At 44.5% G+C, this 24,350-nt stretch overlaps 1 protein-coding gene across 3 annotated transcripts in view; it reads right to left on the bottom strand.

Annotated features, from left to right (window-relative positions):
* RYR3 (ryanodine receptor 3) overlaps positions 1 to 24,350 on the bottom strand; it is a gene marked incomplete at its 5' end in the record, with an annotated part of 560,922 nt that overhangs the window by 96,460 nt on the left and 440,112 nt on the right. For all 3 annotated transcript variants that reach the window (XM_082617154.1, XM_082617153.1, XM_082617155.1), the window contains 8 exons: positions 633 to 722; positions 4,189 to 4,267; positions 6,706 to 6,869; positions 8,206 to 8,346; positions 10,032 to 10,122; positions 13,916 to 14,136; positions 16,525 to 16,694; positions 22,564 to 22,684. In XM_082617154.1, the coding sequence (XP_082473280.1) occupies positions 633 to 722; positions 4,189 to 4,267; positions 6,706 to 6,869; positions 8,206 to 8,346; positions 10,032 to 10,122; positions 13,916 to 14,136; positions 16,525 to 16,694; positions 22,564 to 22,684 (1,077 nt within the window). The remainder of the gene's footprint in view (positions 1 to 632; positions 723 to 4,188; positions 4,268 to 6,705; positions 6,870 to 8,205; positions 8,347 to 10,031; positions 10,123 to 13,915; positions 14,137 to 16,524; positions 16,695 to 22,563; positions 22,685 to 24,350) is intronic.

Below are 24,350 nucleotides of genomic sequence, written 5' to 3'. Positions count from 1 at the left end.
TCCTCGGAGCATGGGAAATAGACTTTCTTAGATTTAGAATTCTCTTTTGAGCCATGCACAATTTTATAACTGGTCAATATGCACATAAAGATACACATGTCATCCTTTACCTGTGACACTGGGTCTAAAGCCTATAAGGAACTCTTACTGATCGCAAGATAGGAATTCAGAGTTGAGTTGAACCAAATTTCATAATTAAAAAAACCCACAAACAAACCAAGAGACCTGTCCACGTTTCCCTGGGGACTCTCTTCTCTCTTCTTTTTATCCGTCATGATTGGAAGTCCTTTCTATCTGAATTTTCTCCAACAATGCAAGTCCCCCCGCCCCCTGCAACAATCTAACAGAAGCCCTTCCTAGTTCAGTCACAAGTGAAACACAAATGCATTTGGGCCCAGCCTCTAAGTGCTGACTGGTGCTTCTCTCTCCAATGGGCTTTCAGAACCAAATAGCAGAATGGGAGGCTGGGTTTTCAGAAACCAGTCTTGAGGCTGTGGCCCACGGGCCAGCTCCTGAGGAGTCTGCCAAGTCCTGGAAAGTCTCTAAGAAACTGGATGGTGAATGTGCCCTCAATTCCTCTGCCATCTGATATAATTCCCAGGGAAGGGAAATTAGCACGGCCTGGTCCTTACCTTCTCTGTTAATGTCTTGAAAGGCCTGATCAATGGATGGGTCTTCACATTTTCATCCAGGGAAATTCCATATTTCCATCCATTCTGACTCTGTAGAAATGTTCTCAGTTCAAATATCCATGGCATCCAGAGAGCCCCACTATGTGACCCACATCCCAGCTTCAATTTTCACTGAACAAATAGAATAATGGAATGTGACAGAGCTTGGAAATTTCCCTCCAAAATGTCTACTTGATCCCTTAGGGCTGTCAGGCTCTCTGCCCCCTGAATTTTGAACCCTGCTCCTTTATTTCTTCTCGTCTTAGTTGCTGTCCCCTCCACTTACTCGCTTGTGTTTCAGGCCCACTACAGACAGATGTATGCTTCAAAAGACCTGAGAACAATGCTTTTCAGAACAATGTGTCACAATCACAGGCAAGGACAGACGTCAAGGCTAAAGGCTTGTGAGTATTGGACCTACTGGCCACGGCATGGAGGAGGCTGATTCGGTTCGCACCCCTTGCCCGCCAACCCCAGAGCAAAGCTCTAGCAAGCCATGTTTCTAGAATCATAGAGGTTTAAGAATTTCAAAAGTCATGCAACAAACATTGGTTGAATGCCTATGACAGTCGGTGCCAAACTCTGTCCCAGGCACGGTGGATACAGAGATAAATAAGGCTCTGTTTTCCATAATCTCACAGTTCAAAGACTTCTGGTGGCTCTTTCTCAGCCTCTGCCAATGTCCCCTTGTTAATGTGGCTGTTTCTCAAGTTTCTCTCCCTTCTCAAGGAACATTGTCCCTGGGGGATATAATCTAGGCCCATGGTCCCTAAGTGGACTAATCCTAAATCAGAATTGCCAGCCCAGATCTCTCTCCTAACTTCCATACCTATTTAAGCTCTGCTTGGATGGCCCTAGGTACCTCTCAACAGGTCTGAAACAGCACCTGGAATTTCACTTCTCTAAATGGCTCTTCCTCTCAGGTTCCCTGTATCTCCGTGAACAGCACCAGCTTACATTCACTTTTCAAGCTGGAAATGTGGGACTCTTCCTTCTCTGCACTCTCTCATGTGTGTTCAACCTCCCAGACCTATTGGTTTGCCCCTCCTTCACCTTCCTGCCAGTGCTTTAGCTCAGGCCACCATCAGCTGTCACCTGGATTACTGCAACGGCTTCCTATGCGGTCTCCCTGTCTCCAGTCTTGCTGTCTCTCACGGATTCCATTTTCTACACCACTGTCAAGTGAGTTTTATAAAATACCCTGCTCAGGGCACTCTGCTGCTTTAAAGATTTCTGATTCCCAGCCGCCATCATGGTAAAAATCCAAACTCTTTCTGGCTTCTACTGCTGCAGCGAAGGTCTTCTTGGCCCTCTAGGCTCATGTCCTGCCCTTCGTCCCCTGCCCCACTCCGTGACCCCAAGGTGTTGAACCAAGCTCCCCTAAAGCCACCACACTCTCTTGCTTCTCGGGGTCTGCACCCACTGCTTCCATGGCCTGCAGTGCACTTGCTCCCCTGTGCCTGAACAATGGCCCCTCATTCATCACACCCTGTAGGTGTCAGCAGCTTGAGGAAGCATTCCCGGATCCTCCCTATTGGGTTGGGGTCTCTTCCTGTGTGCTCTCACCCCGTGCTCATGCCCATCACAGCACGGCACAACCTGTATAATGGCTGCTTTACTTGGTTTCTCCCACCGAGTGTGGGGTCCTTGAGGGCAGGGGAAAATACTCTTTTCCTGTCAGATTATCAATGCCCACCTGGCAAGGGTGAGCAAACTTGAAGCTTCCAGGCTAGTGGATGAGAGAGATTCATCCAATACCATGCCAGTAAATGCATAGTTGGTAACTGGTATATATAAATGTATAACTGTTGCAAATCCAACTATATAAGACTGCTGTAAAAATACTGGGAAGGAAAAGAGCAAGGTGCTAAGAGGGCCTATATCTGAGAAATCTGGGAAAGAGGCGTCCTAGGAATTCACACTTGGACAGATTTTGAAGGAGGAATTGGTGAATGGTGTTTTCACACGTGTGAGTGCAGATGGGTACCTGGCTCAGACAGGGGGCAGATTCAGGCATACGCAGAGTTTGTGTGTGTGTGTGTGTGTGTGTGTGTGTGTGTGAGAGAGAGAGAGAGAGAGAAAAGAAGTCTAAATGAAGGGGATATGGCTGGAGGGCAGAGGGTGAAGGGAGAGATGAGGCTAGAGATGGTAGCAGAGACCAGATTAAGCAGTGCCTATCAGGCCATATTAAGGATTTTGACGTTTACATGAAAAGAGTTGGAAGTCATAAGGGATTTTAACAAGGAGAAGGGGCTGGGTTGGAGAACATGACCCATTTGGAAGAATCTGACCAAATTTGCATACTGAAACCATCACTTGCCTGTAGCGTGAAGAACAGACTGGAGAAAGTGCACGTGGGCAGACTAGTTAGAAGGTTATCACATCATCTGGGTGAAAGATGAGAGCAGCGTGGACTAAAACCACGGCATGGGCACAGAGAGAACCATTCAAATTCAAAAGCGACTAAGGAGGTAAAATGCACATGGCTTAGGGATGGATTGGATATTGCGATGGATTCATGTGTTGTCATTGGCTGCTTTTGTGCTACACCAGCAGAGATGAGTAGTTGCAGTGGAGACTGTCCAGCCCACAAAGCCTAAAATGTTTATTCTCTGGTCCTTTATAGAAAAAGCATGCCAACCTCTGCTCTAGAATCATGAGTATTAGCCCATTCTACAGATACAACAATTGGAGTCATCATGAGCTCTAAACAGGGGTTCAGGAAAGAATCAGAGCAGAGGCTGAGCCAGGGCTTCAAGCTGTCTCTCATCCAGGGTGCATCCAGGCAGGTGGTTTCTGCGGCCTTGCTGTGGAGACAGGTCCACCGTTACGGGCTGTAAACTGCAGCTGGGCAAAGGCCCAGTGCTTAACTGGCTGCCCACAGGACTCCGAGATGTCTTTGGCATTCCTCCCCATGTGCCTGCCAGCATTAAAGGGCTGACAGAGCAATTAAACTTATTAGCAGCCTGACCTCATGTGGTGAAGAATTTTAAACACCAGCTGGACAGGCTTACTAGTAAGGGAGAGTCTGGAAGTTCCAGCACTGCCCACCACAGGAAGCCGTGTGTCCTCCCTAGAATAAAATTCAGCTTGCTGGCAAAATGCAAGGGTAAAGCTTTCCATTCAATTTTCCCTTTTTCCGACACTACATTCAAAGGAAACATTTAATAAAAGCCTCCGGCCCCACGTTAAGCCTTTATGTCAAACACACGCAAGCATGTGCTTGGGTGCCGACTCCAGGAAATGCAACCTGAAGACAGACATTAACACTCCCAGAAGCTATCGTTTTCTTGAGAGACACAAAAAGCCACATCAGCAACTGCCCCCGCCCATTTCTCCGATCTCCACCAACCCTGGGAAATTGCCGCTCAGAAATAATGAATGCCATTGGCATGGCGAGTCTGTCACTTAGACAAGTCAGGCAGACTTCCAGGATTGGACCCTTTCATGTTCTTGGGCTGTTGTTTTGTTTTGTTTTTTTTCCCCTGACAGTTTTCGGTTGGATGATGATCCCTACCTTATCACAGGCCCATTTATCATGTGAGTGCTCAGCATACTTGGTGACGATGTATTCCAATTTTTCAGGCAAGGAGAAACTGTGAAATGAGGGGAAAAATAAAATTACAACCTCCCCAAGCACTTCAGCCACATGTGCCGAAAAGATGGCCAGAGCTAACAATCAGCCATCAGAAGTTGCATGTGATCAACCAGCTAACTCCAAATTTGAAGTTGGACCCCAGATGCAGTGACCTTCCTGAGCTCAAAGCATATCCAGGACTAGGTCACAGACACACCCATGGCTAATCAGAGGGCGTCTCTGCAGCAGCCTCTGCTTCACAGGTGGCCTCCCTCCAGCTGCTCTGGGTTCCCTGGCTCCTAAGAACCACTTTGGCTCCTGGGCCAGACCTGTCCGGGTTAGACCGTGAGAATCCCTTCATCCAAAGACACTGTCCTGCCATATCACAGCTCCGATCTGCGGATGGCAGAAGTGGGTAGCTACAGGACCAAATGATACAAAATAGTGCTTGTCTACCTTTTGGGGTTTGGTGATTCATGTTTAAATACTAAAATCATGGCAACCCAGTAGGCACACCTGTCAGTTCTGTTAGCCCTGCAGCTTTTGCCCCTTCTGTTGGCAATAAGCCTCCACTTTGCTCTAAGGAATAAGTCTTCCTGACTTGCGTGCAGTCTTATGTGAACTGTCTCTAAGGATTGGCTCTGACGAGACCAGTCAGACTCACTCTTCCTGGAATTTGAATCTTTTTTTTTTTTGGCTGCACTGCATGGCTTGCAGGATCTCAGTTCCCCGACCAGGGATTGAACCTGGGCCACAGCAGTGAAAGCACTGAATCCTAACCACTAGACCACCAGGGAACTTGGAAAGTGAATCCTCAGTTGAGTTGAGACCAGGACAGCAAACTCTTCAGGGTGACTCATCCAATGTGGACACCTGGAGAACGTCCATCTGGTCACTCTGCCTTAGTTCCTGCCCTTGCTGAGGCCTGCTTAGTCAGTCTTTCGCTAGGTTTTAATAATGACCCCACATCCTTGCAATAAGGCCCTTTTCTGTTTAAGTTTTGGTCACAGTCCCCATTATTCATATTACTCAAAGAGCCATACTGATGTCAGAGGTCTATTTGAAGAAATCACAACTCTCAAAAAAACACCAGGGCTTCCCTGGTGGCGCAGTGTTTGAGAGTCTGCCTGCCGATGCAGGGGACACGGGTTCGTGCCCCGGTCTGGGAAGATCCCACATGCCACGGAGCGGCTGGGCCCGTGAGCCATGGCCACTGAGCCTGAGCGTCCGGAGCCTGTGCTCCGCAATGGGAGAGGCCACAACAGTGAGAGGCCCGCGTACCGCAAAAAACAAAAACAAAAACAAAAAATAAAACACTGAATGAGTCATCATTAGCACACCATTGCTTGAGTACCACATTGTCTCATAATGTTTATAAAAGCGTCCAAGTGATCACACCTTTTGTCCTTCTTCAGCACACTTACGTTTTCACAGGGCCAAGTTCTCCAAATCAAAACCTGCCTTCCCTTTGGCCTTAGCTTGAAGGCTCACCACACCCCTTACGTCTTCCCTACAGCAGGTTCAATTAGGTTTCCCATCATCCGCTCAGCTCAAGGCTCTGCTGATGGAGTATGTATTTACTTTTCCCAAAGATGAATTTTATATGTTATCACAAGCTCCGGGGAAGGGCTCAGGCTATGGCTCTCATCTGAGAACTACTTCCATAAAACATAAGTCCAAGGGGCTCACAGAGGATGCCTTCTTTTCCCTGCTCATTCTACAGCAGTTTGGGAGCTTTTCGTTGCAACTGCATCTGGAGAAGAAGCCTGTATGCCCCACGACCCATAATCATAATTGGGGTTGTACCACCAAAGGCAAAATTGAGCAGATCTTGTCTAATACTTTGTCCGTGGCCTAATCATCACCAGTGAGGAATGCTGGAGAATCAGGGGGAGAAATGCAAAAGCGCTATTGTAGAGTTTTTCCAAAGATCCAGCATCCGTTGGCAAAGAGCAGGTCCAATCGCTCAAATAAGGACCCCATGTTGTTCTACCCTCACACCCTGAAGTCCTGCTGGAGCTCAGCTGAGTGTTATTTATGGAGATGTTTTGATGTATGATGTTATTAGTACTGTACAGGCCTAATTCACAAAGAGCAAAGATTTTGTCAAAAAACTCATTAATAAATTAATTGCATCATTTGTCAGGGTTCTTGCAGCGCCTCAGGTGACATATGTGGAGAGCATCCACCCCTTATAATAAATAAACCAACCTCACCCTCCAAAAAAAAAAAAAAGCCCAGAATAATACAGCATATAATCAGATATGGATGGATTAATCTTTCAGGAGTTGAGGACAAACTCTAGCACCTAATGTGACTTGTAGTGTCAAGGGACATGATGAACCATGCTGGCAGGAAGGAAGGAAGGGACGCTTACATTCCTGGCTACCTTCTGAAAGAGAAACACTGGCCACGGGGCAAGATCTAGGACCAGCTTAGAGACAATTCTGGACTCACTTCATGGTGTTGATGGGCTTGGGGTCAAAGTTGCCATCTGCGTCCACTGAGATCTGTTTCTCCAATGTGGCTGAGATTCTGGTATCTAAATAGTCTGGTGGCAAGGCCCCAGCTATAGCACTGAGACAGGGCAGGGCCATTCGGAAAAGATCTGGGTCATACCTCTGTGAGGGAAGACAAAGACCACGTTAGCACACACACCAAAACCATAGCCCGCCAGGCCGAACCACTCACCGATTAGCTGGGAAGAAAAAAAAAAAATGTGCATTTGCCCAGGTTAACCAAAATGGGGAACATGTAAGGCCTGTAATCCATTCTGGTGGAAACTGAGGTATCCTTGTCACAGAAAAGTGACAATCTGTAAAGCCTTCAAGTCACCGTTTGCGGTAGGTTGAGAAACCTTAGATCAAGGTTTAAATCCATATCTCCTAACTAGTTAATTGCAGGAATGTCTAAAGGTTAAAGTGGTTCTCACTAGGCCAACAGAGTCTACAAACTTGTCAGCCATAGAGGGTTATGGAAAGTGACCCACCCTGTGCCTAGAGAGGGCACAGCAGCTTTGCTGGCTCCCTCGGTAGCTGATGCGGGTCATATGCTGACACCATCAGCAGACTGCTCTGTGTCACAGACATTCTCTCCTGAACCCGGCCAGGAAGGAATCTCAGTTAAAATATGTCAGGTGAGGGACAACCTTTGATCTGCTTGTACTAGACCAAAGGAAGATAGGAGGGAAGATCATGTAAGTGTAGGTAAACACCAGACTGCAGCTGTACACCTGCTCCAGACTTCTGTACGAAAACCCCAAAAACTTCTCATTTTCTACCTTTAAAGCTGGTGACCTGTCTACGGCCATACCACCCTGAATGTTCCCGATCTTGTCTAAAGCTGGTGACATCACAAATCTAAATCTGGGGTAAGGGAAGGGGAGGCAGGTGTGAGGCTGCCTACATACAGGTCGGGGCTGTAATCCAATCAGACTGCATGGGAAGGCTTGGGATTCAGAGCCCCGCGTGCCCCCTCAAGCTCCTTCACCTCAGTGGCTGGGAAGCACCTCGCCTGAATGGCGTAAGGTCTCCTGGGAATCCCACGTCCCTGCATCAGGGCAGACGCTAGGACTTCTCTAGGCTTGAACTTGGTGAAGGCCAGCTAACCGGGGCCACACAACGTAGCAGGGAAGGAATGGGGGGCGGGGTAAGTCATTAATACTGGAACCAGGAAATATTTCTGTGGTTCACTCTGGAAGTTGCCCTTCCATATATTCGCTTGGAGAGTCTGGCAAGTCATCAACTGCTCTTTCTCTCACCTGTCAAATGAGAGTCGGGGTAGTTCCCACTTGAGGGAGTTGGGGTAATGAATGTGATCCGCTTGTGAAGTGCTCGGCACAGTTCTGGGCACATGGTAGATAGAGGCTGACTAGGTATCAGCTATTGTTACGTGCAGGTGGTTGTATCACCGAGGTTGGGCAACCCCCCTTCTCTGTTCAGGAAGCACTGCCATTACCTTATGGGAAAGGGAGTCAAGAATGCCCCAGAAGAGCTTCTCTGTCAGATGCAGCTCATCCTCCACAGCCAGACCGTAGCTCCCCCAGCCTGACGGCAGACAGTAATACTTCCAGCACTGTTCGTAGTGATTTGTCAGAAGCTGGGAGGTTGAGAACAGATGTGCACCAGTGGGGTGGGGCAGAGATGATCACAGGTATCAAGAGCACACAGGGGAGAAGAAAACAGCAAGGGGAGAGTGAAACCAACCGTGGAAACCGTTCGGTTATCTACAGAGAGGCCCCCAAACGCCCCTGGGAATGGTCTGCTCTTGTGCCTGATGAGCTCCAGCCTGAACAGAATCTACCTGATTAATTCTTGTGCCTCCTAACTCATCCCTCGCATTTCCTGGAAAATGGAGAGGAACTGTTTCTACTCCTACTGAGAAAATGCTACCCTCCGGAAGTAGTCACCGTGTGCTGTTCCAGCCAGTCAGGGATGGGAAGAATTTCTTCTGAGATCTTTGCTTATAATAAATCTGGGAGATCCTGGTAATGCTGACATGGGGAGGGGAGGGTGGGGAGTAGGCTGTGGGCCTGCAGATTTTCTCAGCATTGATGACTGCCCCTGGCTTCCCTGCCTTTCACTTGAGCCTTCTGATGGTCCAGCCATGTTGCAGCAGTTCCCCACATGGCCAACAGAGGGCACACGTACACTGCCAATGGTTCCATCTCAGCCGGCGGGATCCACATCCTCCAAGAAAAATCCTGCTGATCTAAGGGGTAAAGGTGAGCTTATTGAGTGCTATCGATGATGTTTCTTTGGGAGACAGAATCCAGCGGACGGCACAGGTCTGCCAAGGAAGCAATGCCAGGTTGAACTGTAAAAACTGTGGTTTTTAGCTGAAGGATTTTTTTCAGATGAAAACTGGGAGTGCTAGGGTTAGAGAGAAGAATGAGCCCGTGGAGGACTGTGGAATCTCTGACAGCATACAAGCTATCTTCTGCGTGGCGTGGAGAAAGAGGATGAACTAAAAGCTTCTGGGAATTCTGTTTATCCCAGTAAAATGCTTCTTGAAATCCTTGCTTGAACTAGTGATATTTCTGAAAAGAGGGAGAAGTTCTGTTGAAATCACTGGGCAGAATCTTCAGGTGTGGCTGGCCACTGCTGACCCTTTTGAATATGCTAATATGGCAGGTGCCTCAGAGGTAAAAGATGAAAAACACTGCCCTCTGTGTGGGTGGCTGACTCTGGTGTCCTTCTACCTAGGCTCGGATGCTCCCTATACCAGCAACAAAATGTTGGTAATTTGTGGGAAAATCAGCAATCAGGTGGCAAAGAGAGGGCTCTGTGGCCTTACTTTTCATTAATAAAACAAGAGAAAAGTAGTAAAAAAAAAAAAAGTGAAAAAGAGGACCTGTAACAGAAGGAAAAAAAAAAAGTACAACACAGTATGGAATAGAAAAGAGACATTTTATTTTCTGTAGCCTAAATGAAGAATCACAGGGCCTTCAAAGGTTTTTGAGATTAAAAACATTCTGAAAACCTAATTAGGGCAGGAAAGTACAAAATCCAAGTGCCCTCACTCACCTCTGCTAAATAACAAGGAATTGGTAGAAATCGACTAAGGAAAATTGGAGCAGTTAATGAATCTAGCAGAACTAGTCTTTCCAACCTTGACACTCAAGAAGGGATTTGATTTTGGAGATTGTATTTAGTTAGCTATCAACTTAAAGGAGTAAAACCCATTTAAGATGTATTTTGCTCCCCCAGTTGTGAAGATCATGTTTTACAAGGCAAGTTTCCTGTGCCATAGACTGTTTTTTCTGTAACAATAGAGAGGTTTACCTTCAGAGGCATTTTGCAGTATTCACTGAGCTGCGGCACATCGAAAACTAGACGTCGCAGGAGTTGCTGTAACATGGAAGGCCTCAAGTGACTGCAGTACGAAATAAGAAAAACAAAAGGACAGAATGGAAAAAAAAAATAAGGAGGAGGGAATGAAAGGAATACTCAGCGATAACCATATATTAGAGCTAAGCTTCAAAACACTTAGCTCCTAAATCAAAAGATCGTGGATACACCAGTCTATGATAAAACACTTTAAAAACTGAGTATAGTTAAAATGCAGAAAGAGGGAGTAGGGTTCATGGCTTGAGATCCCTAAGGTTAAATTCCAATCACCATGTGACAGGATGTCCTAGGGTCTATGCACACTCAAAATACAGCCACTGATTACGTGCAAAGAAGTCTATCACAGAAAGAAAGTGCAGGTGATTTTAGAGCCATTGCTACGAACTGACCATCCTCCCGAACTCTGCAAAGGAAGAAGTTAGAGGTGATCAGCTGCACGGGTGGAAGCTGAGGCCACCTTCTGGTGTGATCTGAAGGGTGCTCTGAGTTACTACCTGATCCCTGATATTCTCATTTTTGAAATCATTTCTTTGGGTTAAGGGGCTGTCCTCAAAAAACTCCTTTAAAAGGCAAATTGAGTAATTAGAGAACAATGTATCAAATTATCAAAGCGTTCATGGCCTTGGTATTTGGTGCAAGTAAATTCTGAGATAGAGAAAGGAGATATAAGCAACGCTGATTTAGCCTGTATTTTCAGATTGCCAAACCTTTCAAAACCCAGTGGAACCTCTGGATTCTTCCCAGTGAAAATACACACTTACACACAATTTGGCACGTAAGTTCAGCCCATGAGCCCCTTTCAGAGGTGCCTAAGAGCCATGGAGGCAAAGTTAATAACTGATGTTGAATGTTAAAATGCCAGGAAAGAAAGCCTTGGAGGCATCTACAACAAGAAGGATGGACATGAATGGAGATGAACAACACAGTTTGTCCGTTTCACAACTTTTGGTAGAGCTGGCCTTGCGATAAAAAGCCCTGGAGTGGGGGCCTCCCTGGTGGCGCAGTGGTTGAGAGTCCGCCTGCCGATGCAGGGGATACGGGTTCGTGCCCCGGTCTGGGAGGATCCCATATGCCGCGGAGCGGCTGGGCCCGTGAGCCATGGCCGCTGGGCCTGCGCGTCCGGAGCCTGTGCTCCGCAACGGGGGAGGCCACAGCAGTGAGAGGCCCGCATACCGCAAAAAGAAGAAAGAAAAAAAAAAAAAAAAAAAGCCCTGGAGTGAAGAAGTCAGGCATAATATATAGCAAAAAAAAAAAAAAAAAAAAGCTTGTCTCTAAATGTAGTAATTATAAGCATATAAAGTTCCTCATTTTTTTTACATCGTTCACCCAATTAGCAATATCACCTTAGAGCGACCAACGAATAAAATCAAGGAATAAAAAAAATCTCTAACTTGATTAATTCCTGACTTACTAAAAATAAATTAAAAATCTACGTTAAGTGTCAGTTTGTCTGTGTTTCTAGAGCTCAGATGGTTAAGAGGTACAGGAATAGGACTGTGAGCTCTATTTTTAGTTTGATGTAAAATTCTAATTTCCCCAAGGTCTGATCTGATTCTTTAAAAACATTTGCTCTAACATCAGTCTCGCCATGACTTTTTTTTTTTTTTTTTTTAACTAGGAAACAGCTTATGCTGGGAGACAGGACTTTTGGTTTGGTTTCTAAGATACCTGCTGAGTTCAGATCTAGCAAAAGGTAGAACAAGATCTATAGCTGTGATTGATGTGGCTACCAGCCAATTACAGAATCGATGCTGATAGAAGACTTTCTTTCTGTGCAGACTCACTGTTTATTCCCTTGGCCACTACTCAGAAGAAAAGTAGGAGCCCATGTACACCAGTAACGGAGCTCTTGTCCTTCCTTTTGAAGTGGCAGCATGGAAACCCTAGTCACCCTATTAATTCCTAGAGGCCTATAGTGTGTTTACCAAGCTTTGTCTCTCTTCTAAGACCAACAGTATTCAAATGAGCTTAATTCTCTGCCTGTTCTAATAATATTGGAATGAATGAAATGGTGTCAGAGTATAGGGCCTGATTTTGGCAGAGGATCTCAGAGAGAAATCCCTTCTATGGGGCCTGGGTGGAGGTCTCCCACCTTCCACTCCACACCCTAGGCAAACAGTACTGTGCATGACACAGTTTGGTCCCTAAAGTAGTTGAAGCCTGTAGGCCTTAGATGATAGAAAGGTAGCAGATAGAGGTTAATTTTAATAAAGCATTTAACATGGAAGGACCATTGTTACATTTGAAATATAACTGTGAGATTGCCTTTTAACTTGATGTCCTAAAAGGACTGACCAATTCCTTTTGTCTAGGCAGCCCTAGCCCCTAGGGCCCCTGGGGCTGATGCGTAGTTATCTCTTGTGTGACTAGGAAACAACCCATTCAACAAGAATCAGGACCAGACCCAACTGGCCGCTAAAGGGGGCACCTGCTGGTCCTGACTCCAGGACAACCTACAGCAGTGATTCTCAGTCTTGGCTACATCATGGCATCATCTGGGGAGCTTCACAAGCTAGAGGTCTGGCTCTCATCCCTAAAGGTTTTGATTTTTTGGGCCGAGGTGTGGGCTGGCATTGGGGTATTTATTTAGTAGCTCCCAGGTGATTCTAATACATAGCTGAGGTGGAAAGCCACTGGCTTAAACAGCAGAGCCTGGTCCTGGACTATGCTGCTGAGACCCGCCACGGGAAGAGTCCTTCTTCCTTCGACCCTACCAGTCCTGATGGAGTTTCCTGACAATCTCCCCTCTTGGGGGTGACTTTACCCTCTTCCCTTGTTTGGCTCTGATGCTCATCTGTAGCGGTGAATGGAGATGCCTTCTTTTCTTTGTTTCAGGCCTTGTGAGGCCTAGAGGTAGGTTGGTTTGATTGACACTTTTACAGTCTGGCCTCTGTGTAAAGGTCTACTCATTCAGAATAGGAAAATCTGCTTCTGGCTCCATTTTAGGAACTAAAGCATTATTTCTTATATGTGGTAGGGGGATAGGCCTGCCTAGAAATAAACAACTGGTCAGTCCTTCCAGTTCTTATTAGTTCTGAATACTTCAGGCCTGAAAATCAGTCTCATCTCCTGGTTCACCAACCCTCAAGGCTAGAGCCCAAGCTGTCGGCCTCACTTCCCCAGAGCGAGAGATGAGCCTCAAGTGAGAGGCGATCAGAAAGAGCCTGTGGGGCCTCCCTGGTGGCGCAGTGGTTGAGAGTCTGTCTGCCGATGCAGGGGATACGGGTTCGTGCCCCGGTCGGGGAGGATCCCACATGCCGCGGAGCGGCTGGGCCCGTGGGCCATGGCCGCTGAGCCTGCGCATCCGGAGCCTGTGCTCCGCAACGGGAGAGGCCACAACAGTGAGAGGCCCGCGTACGGAAAAAAAAAAAAAAAAAAAAAAAAAAAAAAAAAAGAAAGAGCCTGTGGGATAAACTAGAAGTTTCGGATTAAAATATACATACATACATACATATATATATATATATATATAATAGATAACCAACAAGGACCTACTGTACAGCACAGGGAACTATACTCAATATCTTGTAATAACATATAATGGAAAAGAGTCTAAAAAAGCATATGTATATATATATATATATGTATAACTGAATCACTTTGCTGTACACAAAACTAACACAACATTGTACATCAACTATATTTCAAAAAAATTTTTTTTTAAAGAAAAAAGAGCCTGCAGCAAGTAGGGGACCCAGCACATCCTTAGAGTCTGAGCATATCCTCAGACTAGATTCACCAGGTTTTGGGTTACACAATTCAGTGCAGCTCATGTGGATGCATACACGGAAGTGAAGAACATAAGACCGGGTACCTACTTGCAAATGGCCAGCAAACACTCCTCTATGGTGTCCCTCTGAGCCTTGGTGAGGGCACGGCCCTTGGAAAGCCTGTATATCGTCTGCAGTGCAGAGTCGATCAGAGAGGAGTACTGTTCTGCTCCAGCAAAGAGAGGGGCGCATCTTGTGAGAAGCGGGAGCACGGCGGAACATATGTACCTGTTCAGTGCCAGCACGGCCTCGGTGGTGCTTAGGGAGACCTAAAGAAAGAAGATTGAGACACTGATGAGTCTCCTGGGAAAGACAGAGCCAGGCTTCCCCCTGTACTGGGCTCTCATCTAGCAGGGTAGGGAGGTGTACACATATGCGTGTTTCACCGCGACAGGCTGAACGACTTTCTACCTGGTCTAAAGAGGCCTATGTCTCTTTCGCATCTTAAATGAAAAAGAATCAGTAACAGAAGAAAAGCAATCAATAACCAGAAGAAAAGCAAAGGCTAGCTGGTGCTAACTCATTCCAAATGGTCCACAAACATCTGTTCCCTTCAAAGAAGAAGCCTAAATGCTTATTAAAATCAGCTGATGACCAGTCTAACCCAACACCCTTTTTTTTGGCAAAGACCAATTGCCAGGCTACTGTATTATTATTCTGGTTTTTGCTCTCTGTTTTCACCGTATGGAGACTCACAAGCTGTCTGTCCTCTTGCGATTTTGAGATTAGTAAACGGTTACAAGCTGAGCAAGCTCTCAAACTCACTGGTTGTGTGACAATTTTACAGAGAGGAAGTGGAGCTCTGACCCCCATCACCTAATTTTTGAGCATTGTGAGCAATTTGCAATCTGATCATTGGCATGAGGGTAAGACGTCACTGAAGGGAACCTAACTCTGCATGGGGAAAAAGTGTACAAGGAATAGAAATCAAGGGCCTTCTCTTAAACTCTGCTGTAATCCTCATTCACAATTTTATCTCTTGCTCATTTATACAGGTCAGATTTAAGGAAGGCCCACTTAGTGACACTAAATATAGCCAAAGCATGCTTAACTATCATCTTTAAAAAGTGCAGAACTGCCAAAGAAACCTTGAGGTCCACAGAGATGAAATATTATCCTTATTTCCTGTCATGATCACAGCCATCATATCTGTAACACATTTCCTTTAACTTATGATCTGATAAACTGTTTTCTTTGAATGCTACATATCTCTGGGTGTTTCTATTAATTATCAAAAGTTTGCCTTCTAGGAACTGCAGTAATCATATGGAAAGAAATAGCTAATCTTCCACATTTATCACTTTAAAAGACAGAGTTGTTAAAATGAGGAAGAGCTTTGATTCCCGTGGCTTAAAAGTTTTCAAAAGAGAATGCGTGAAAATATATGTGCTGAGGAGCTGAATACAACACTTCTTTTGTGGTAGGTGGTGTGTAGACAAGCATGTGATTTGAACGCCAAATTCTTGTTGATCTATCAACAAGTTGAATGTTTTGATCAGGAAACTTGGGAATGTCCCACAAGTTAAAAATATTTTAATATTTTAAATCAAGGAATTTATAGGAAACCTCAAAAAAATCGCTGTGGAAGCATTGTTTTAATTTTATAAAACGGCCATATGCCTCTAATGTCTTCATGGATATACCATTTCTTATCTCCATGCCACAGATAGGGACAGAGCTCCCATTCAGACTGGGGCTCATACTGCTTTCCATTTCTGGTGACCCCATCCATTTCTGTGTAACTCGTTCAAATGGAATCCACCCCAGTTAAGATATTGGTTAGCTGACCACCCATCACCAGAGCTCAGACCTCTATTGCTGTTGGACACCAGGTGGAGCCTTTGAGAAATTTTATGACTGAGCAAGAAGATATGCCACTGGCTCTTTAAAAACAACCCTAAACTGGCCAAGATTTATTTGAAAACTTACGCTGATCTAATTGGCCTTTCCTCCTTGGACCCAGGACTTCTGGTACACTATCTCTCTGCTTCATCCTGACTTGGGGCATGTGGCATCTATGTGTTCTAACTCCTGGGCCCTCCTGTCTTGATGTCTCTTGAAGTTGGATTACCCTACCCCACACTTGACTTCCAAACTTGGATTTGCACTTGGCCTCTTACACTGACCTTGTCATGCTGTGAGCTTCGGACTATCCTTCCTGATGGTCAGTGCACGTAACTTAAGGAGTGAGAGTATGAAGAGTATTTCCAGCCTATCATGCTGCCAGCCATTCTTTTTTATAAGTGACAGAGCCATAGTTCGCATGTGAGGGAGACTTTGTCTCCCAGGGTACCTCTGGTGAATTGCTTTGGGGGGGGTGTGTGCTACGGGTATGTAGTGCCAGTAAGAGGCCCGGGATGCTGCTAAACATTCTGCGATGCACAGGATGCTCCTCACCCCCACCTCAAAGAGTGCTGAGCTTGGGAAGCCTTGCCCTAGAAGGAGCTAGATTGAATATCTGAGGTCCAGTTTACCTACATATAAGTCTCTGGACTAATAAATTCACATCTGCCATTTCTTGGTTCCTCTATTTTCTCACCCTTTAAAGAAAACTGTTAGTATGTAATCAGTGAGTAGATAGAAACTATTCACTTCTAATTCCAATGTTAATCATTTAAAATGATGGAAAAATCAATTTTCTGATTTTAACCACTTACTGTATCTAAAGAGGCAGAGGCTCTTAAGTCAGGTAAAAATCCAACTTCCAACAAGTGGAGCAGGAAAGTTTGATCCTTTATACCATAAACACGGTCCAAGAACAGCACCATGGGTGCCTTGTGGTCGGGGCAGAAGTTGGCCGCCATATCTGGTTCGCTGATTGATCCATCTGAAAGACACACAGAGAGTGTCATTTCCCCTTTTCTAGCTCCACAGTCTCAAATGGAACACAGAGCTTGTCTGCTATGGCTTGTTCTTCTGACAAGAAACAGGAATTTTAGAAAATACAATGTTGTGCTAGAGTCAGCTTATACTGGCTTGGAAGAACTGACTGTTAAAATTTCAGGAATTTTGTGAGCCAGTTATTAGATATGCCCATTATTAAAAATTATGATTTGCAATTAAGTATATTATATTTTAAAAGGTAACAAGTACTCAAAGATCACCACTTCCTAATTATTGTACTATAAACTATACTTGAGGTTATTTACATCTGTAGTATTTGTATGTTGGAAGCACAGTACAACAGGGTGCTATGGGCATTCTCTGTCCAACTCCATGCTCAGTGGTGTCACATTGGGAGCTTGAAATTGGTGGGTAAATGCCAGGAATCAGGGCTTGATTTATTGCTTTGTTGAATGGTGAAGAAAGTCAGGGAGAAAAATGTAAGGCAGATTAAATTGAAAAGTGTGTCATGCTTACAGCTGTTGCAACATAAATGGCACAAAACTGAGGAAATACTCCTTCAGTATTTAGAAACTATTATTTGATTTGGGTGAAATTTAGATCAGATCATCCAAGAATTCTAACCTTATTTTAACAGAGTAGTTCAAAGATAAAGTGGGGAAATATCATGAAGAAAATAAAAATTTCTTGACTTGGAGAACAAAAAGTATCTTGAAAGAGGATAAAAAAGAAAGTCTTCCTCCTACTGTTTTCTTAACACCAAAAATTAGGAAAGAGAGCCCCTAAATGATCAAGCTAAAGTCACAGCGTATATAATACTGTACTTCGTAAGGCACCCTGAGAACCGCAAACATTTAGCGCTATCCAGCCCAGAACCTAATGCAGCCCAGGCACCTGTGTAGGGCTCTGGGACAGCAAGGAGAGGACACCTTCTGGACAGGAGGCTGCCTGCTTCTCCTCCCCTGAGCACCAGGGGGCGCTGTTTGCGAACATCGGAGGCTGAATTAATCTCTCAGACACGTGGTGTTCTGAAGAACAGTATTTTTAAGGGATACTAATGAGTGTTTTGTGTTCAAAAAGTTTGGGAAACACTGAGTTCAACATTTATTTCCTTTGTCATATGTTTTCTCAGAGCCTTTATAACCTTAATGTGCTTCATTAAGTTATAAAATGCGACATATTCAAGAATGATGTCCCCAAGATAGAGGGGGGTAGGAGACCCCAGCCTTGACCCCCGCCCCCCAAAGATCAACAATGAAACACCTATCCATGAACCAAACCAGTCTGGGAGAGCTCAGGGATCCATTTAAGAAACTTCAACAGAATGGGACAAAAACTGAGAGTAAGTGCACAAAAAGGGAAGGACGGGTAGCTTCATTTTGCCTGCATCACGGAGGCAAGAGTGAAACTCCTCAGCTGGAAACAGCTCCTTTGGCCAGAAAGCGAGAGTGTGGTGGGTGATCGGCTTCCCCAGCCTTCTGGGGCACTGCATGAAGGACTAGCTTTGGTTTCACCCCACCCAGAGACTGGCAAAGCTGAGGTGTCTAGAGATGGCTAGGAACAAGGAAGAAGGGCAGGGGCTACCAGTATCAGCCACACAGTAAGAGCCACTGTGGTTCCCAGTGACCTGCTTGCTGAGGACCCAGCAGCTTCTGTCACTGAAGAAAGCAAAAGCCAGCACAGCCGCCACAAAATCCAGATTTCACCAGTTTTTCTCCCACAGGTTTTTGTGTTCACAGATGCCCAGTCACCTGACTCTCTCCCGCAACAGCCAGAACCCAAAATCCGCACTGGCAGCCAGCCCCAGCCTCTGTGGTTGTGCAAGTACAAGATGCCACCTAGACCCCTTCAGCTGAAGGGTTAGTCGCTCCAGCTGTGCACCTGCACGCTGCCAGCCCAGCTCTCATCACTGGCCTCCACTGCTGTGCATGCACCCAGGTGAGACCCTCCAGGCACGGGAGTGCACGCTGATAGCCAGGGTCTCCGCAGGTGCTAGTGTACCCACGGTTGGCTCTGGTCTTTGCTGTTGGCCCCTGCCATTGCCACTACGTGTGTGTCTGCAGTTGGCCTCTGCCACTACACAGGCACCTGCAGCTGGTACCTGCAGCCAAGTGTATGTGTACCACTGGCTCTGGTCACCACCACTGCCTACCCTGGTCCCTAGCTACTAGAACCTAGAAGCACTGCTTAGGACCCCAACAGCCCTTGAAGCCACTGCGGACCCCAGGCAGCACTTGCCAAGGTCCATGCAGTTGTCAAGTGTTGTTGACCCCAGTGGCCTGAGTCAATAAGACATTATGCCCCCTCTGGACCTGAAGCTGCCACACACCCCCATACTTGGTGCCCTGTACCATTAGACCTTGGGTCACAGTACACTTTAATGAACCCCACCTGAAGGTGAAGCTCTTTCTTTACCAAAGTCAGTCCATAAAATCTGGAAGAGGTGACTGCTTCTTCAAAGGCACAGATACTTATGCGAGGCTACAGGAATCATGAAGAATAAGGGAAACATGACAGCACAAAAAGAACACAGTAAACTTCTAGTAACTGAACTCAAAGAAATGGAGATACATGAATTGCCTGTCAAAGAATTCAAAATAATTATTCTAAAGATGCTTAGAGTGCTACAAGAGAATCCAGATAAACAACTTAATATAGAGAAAACAATACAAGAACAAAATGATAAGTTCAACAGAGATAGAACAGAACATTAAAAACATAAAAAAGAACAGAAAAGAGATACTGGGGCTGAAGAATATAATGACTGAATAGAAAAATTCAATACAGAGCTTCAATAGCACACTGGACCAAGCAGAAGAATTAGTAAACTCAGAGACAGATCATTTGAAATTACCCAGTAAGCAGAACAAAAAGAAAAAAGAATGTATAGGAATGAAGAAGGTCTTACAGGGCTTAAGGGACACCATTAAGAGAAACAGTTCAGAATCAGTGGAGTCCCAGGAGAAGAGAGGAAGAAAGAGGCAGAAAGCTTATTTAAAGAAATAATGGCTTAGAACTTCCCAAACCTGGGGAGATATTTGGACATCCAAGTTTATAAAGCTGATATGTCATCCCCAAATTTCAATCCCAAACCATCTTCTCTAAGACACAGTATAATAAAACTCTCTAAAGTCAGAGACAAAGATTTAAAATCAACAAGAGAAAAAAATTTCTTTCATGCAAGGGAACCCCCATTAGACTATCAGTGGATTTCTCAGCCAAAACCTTGCAGACCAGGAAAGAATGGAATGATATATTCGAAATGCTGAAAGAAGAAAACTGCCAACCAAGAATACTGTACCCAGAAAATTGTACTTCAGGAATGAAGGTGAGATAAATGCTTTCCCAAACAAATAAAAGTGGGGGGAATTCATCACCACTAGGCCTCACTTATAAGAAATGCTGAAAGGAGTTATTCAAACTGAAATGAAAGGATACTAATTAATAACATGAAAAAATATGAAAAAATAACACACATTGTTAAAGCTAAGTATACAGTCAGATCCAGAATACTCTAATACTATAAGGAAGGAAATAAGAAAGATCAGAGCAGAAATAAATGAACTGAGAATAGAAAACAAAAAAAAATTATCAACAAAACTAATAGTTGACTTTTTGAAAAGATAAACAGAATTGACAAGACTTTAACTAGACTTACCAAGAAGAAGAGAGAAGACTCAAATAAATAAAATTATAAATGAAAGAAGAGACGTTACAACTGATAACACACAAATAGAAAGGATCAGAAGAGACTATTATGAACACTTATATGCCAACAAATTGGACAACCCAGAAGAAACTAAAAAATTCCAGAAACATAGGAGAAAACATAGTGGGTAAGCTCCTTGACAGGGTCTTGGCCATGATTTTTCTGGATATGATACCAAAAGCAAATATTGACAAGTGGGACTACATTAAACTAAAAAACTTCTGTATAACGAAAGAAACAATCAACAAAATGAGAAGACAACCTACAGAATATGAGAAAATATTTGCAAACCATATATCTAACAAGTAGTTAATTTACAAAATATATAAGGAACTATAAAAACTCAACAGCAAAAACAAAAACAAATAATCTGATTTAAAATGGGCAAAGGACCCAAATAGACATTTTTCCAAGACATGCAAATGGCTAACAAGTACCTGAAAAGATGCTCAACATCACTAACCATCAGGGAAATGCAAATCAAAACCACAATGAGATATCACCTCACATCTGTCGAATGGTTATTATAGAAAACAAGAACAAAAAACCAAAGGATAACAAATGCTGGTGAGGATATGGAGAAAAGAGAATCTTTGTGCATTGTTGGTGGGAATATAAATTGGTGCAGCTAATATGGAAAACAGTGTTGAGGTTCCTCAAAAAAATTATAAATAGAACAACCAAATGATCCAGCAATCCCACTTCTGGATATATAGCCAAAGGAAATGGAATCACTGTCTCAAGAGATATCTGCATCCTTATGTTCACTGCAACATTACTCACAATAGCCAAGATATAGAAATAAAATAGTCTAAGTGTCCATAGATAAATAAAGAAAATGTGGTATGTATACACATATATACAGACACACACAAACACACACAAAGGAATATTATTTAGCCATGAAAAGAAGGAAATCCTGCCATTTGCAACAACATGGATGGATCTTGAAGGTATAATGCTAAGTGAAATAAGACAGAGAAAGACAAATATTGTATAATCTCACTTATATGTCAAATCTAAAATAATTGAACCCATAGAGACAGAGAGTAGATTGATGGTTACCAGGTGTTGGGGGAAGTGAGAGAAATGGAAGATGTTGGCCAAAGGGTACAAACTTTCAGTTATAAGATGAGTAAGTGTTGGGGATCTAATGTACAGCATGGTGACCATAGTTAACAATACTGTATTGTGAAAGTTACTATGAGAGTTACTATGTGAAAGTTACTATGAGAGTAGAACTTAAATGTTCTCACCGTAACAACAACGACAACAAATGGTAATTATGTGAGGTAAAGTATGCATGAACTAACCTTATTTTGGTAAACATTTTGTAATATCAAATCATAACATTGTACACCTTAAACTTATATAATATTATATGTCAGTTATATCTCAATAAGGATGGAAAAAATGTGATATATTCCATAGATTCCCCAAAGTGATTGACTGCAAACCCCTTGTTGACATGCACACCAATTAATATCTTTTATAAAAATGTGCCTTGGAACACTAGTTTTGGGAAACTCTATAACAAAATCATACTATCTTTTCAATTCTTCCGTCTGCTAAGAAGAAACTGCCTGGATAGCAGGGGGAGTGACATGGAGAACCTGTGTGCTTTTGGGAGAGTATAAGTTTTGTGAAGTTAATAAGGACTGATGCCCAATGTCACATGTAGCACAGGGGGAAAACTCTTTATAATCCATGGCTGTGACGGACATAGTACTGTGGTGCAGGGGAGCCTGGCTCAGACCCTATCCTTTTGTTGCTCTGGCTGGCTGCACAAGCTGGGGGCACAGAGGCAAAGGAGAAGGAAGGTTTGGTGAGAGATCTCATTGGTTCCAGTCCATCAGCCTCCTTCCAGAGGGTTGGAGTTCAGAAGACAGTGAGGTCTGGACTAGCCGTACTTATAGGAAATGGGGTACAGGAGTCTCAACGCAGGGGAACAGGGAAGACAGCAGCTGGCTGGAGCTGGGAGGAGAGGACCCCTCAACACCAGAAAAAGAGTAAGATACTTCGCCTGTGCAGCCTGTTCTGCAGTAGGAGGCTGGGAGGAGCCCTGCACTGCGGATGGAGTCTTGCTGTGAGCAGGTGGCCCTGGGGAGACTGGCAGGACTCAGCCTCCAGCAGCTTCCCTTACCTTTGTTCAGGGAGGGCAGTTTCAAGGGGATGCTGATGATTCCAACCAAGTCCTCGGTGGGGACCAGGGAGCGCAGGATGGACCTGATCCGGATGGCTTCCCCCTTTCCTGTCTGGATAAGCTGCAAGGTAGGTTTGGAGAGTAAGATAAATGAGGTTCCCACACTTCTGCTTCAGAAGCCTGGGGCAGTAAAATGGTTCTCCTTGTCGGGGGGATGGGGTAGGTACACTTCTATGTTTCCCTAATTGTTCTAGACGTGTGACCACAGGGAAGAGGAGCTTTCTCTTGATTTTCTAGAAGAGCTGCTACTGAGGGAATGACTCTGGCCAAGGAGGGTTAGTGTGTTCCTTTGCTGCGACAGCAATGGTCATGCCATTTTGGCATCAAGTCTCAGCAGTGAAGGTGCAGCCTGTCCTCAGTGTGACTGCAATACCAGGAGCTCTTGGTGGCTATGACAGGAGTGGTGACAATGTGGCCACGATTCCAGACCCTGGAATTCTGCTAAATGCAGAAACGACTTAGGAATTTCTATTTCCTAAAAGTTTGATGAATGATGGGACTAGGGCAATAAAAGTGGTGTAGAGGATGTCAGAGAGAATGTGAACATGTCAAGGGAATTATCCGGGGACGGATAACCTGATCCTTATGGCCACAGGTGGGATGTACAGGTGCACATTCTCTTGGATCTGGGGGCAGCAGGTGCGCTTCTGGGCACAGGCTCTTAGCCAGCAATGGAACTGTCATGAGCTCAGGAAAGACTCTACCCAGGAGGGAGCTGGATGACATGCTGAGACATAATGCTTGAAGGACTGGAGACAGGAGAACACCTGTGTGTGACCCTAGCTGCCACCTCTCATTTCTGTGGGCAGAGGGGAGGCTGTCAGTGATGACGGCATCACCCCTCCCCCTCACTAACAGAGGAGGGGCCAGGGGAGAAGTGTCTCTGTGTGTGTGTGTGTGTGTGTGTGTGTGTGTGTGTGTTTGTAAGGTATTGAATCTGAGGGGCAGTAAGCAAGGAGGAAACGCCTTCCCAGTGGGGCTCTGATGACTTAGCTATCCCATGCTGCCTGTCTTCCCGAGACTAGGCAAACAGTGTAACCTGCTTTTTGAAGTGATTACAGGTGATCTGGGGAAAAGACACCCTGCCCCAAGACTGTCGGACACCCTAGTATTTCCCTAGCCCCCTTTCAAGTTTCCTTTATTTGTTTAAGGGCACAGAAATGGCAAGATGGGCCTATGTGGGTAAGGTACAAGTTCCACAGTAGCAGCTAGAATACTAAGTTAAGAATTCTGATCAGCCTCACTTTGAAGACTTAGACTTTCTCCCCTCCACAGTACTTTTATCCTAGATTGTTCCATACTGGAATAGTTTCCCTAAACACTTTAGATGAATTTGCAAACAGGCTACATCATTTATTAGATAAGACCATGACATACTGGAAGAAAGATAAGAGTGAATGCTTTAATGCAATGTCTTTCAAACTGTAGTCATGACCAATTAGTGGGCTGTAACATCATGTAGTGGATTGTCACCAGCATTAAAAAGCATGAAATAAATTAGTATAGAATAGAAAATATTAGAGTGCATTATCCATAGTAAGGATAAACTTTGTTTCTGGAATATATGTATACTAGGTTGCAATGTAAATTTTATTTCTTACTATGATCAAAACAAATTTTTTTTTTTTTGGTCAGAAAGAAAGTTTGAAAGCCTCTACTTTAATTGATTCTGTCTTTCATTAGCATTAAACAAATACAACATATCCACTGTTATCTTGGCAGTGACC

This window comes from Mesoplodon mirus (genome assembly GCF_964341445.2).
Source record: "Mesoplodon mirus genome assembly, chromosome: 4".
NCBI classification, from domain to species: domain Eukaryota; kingdom Metazoa; phylum Chordata; class Mammalia; order Artiodactyla; family Ziphiidae; genus Mesoplodon; species Mesoplodon mirus.
The sequence above is the reverse complement of the archived record's forward strand: the minus strand, read 5'-3'. Positions and strand labels throughout refer to the sequence as shown.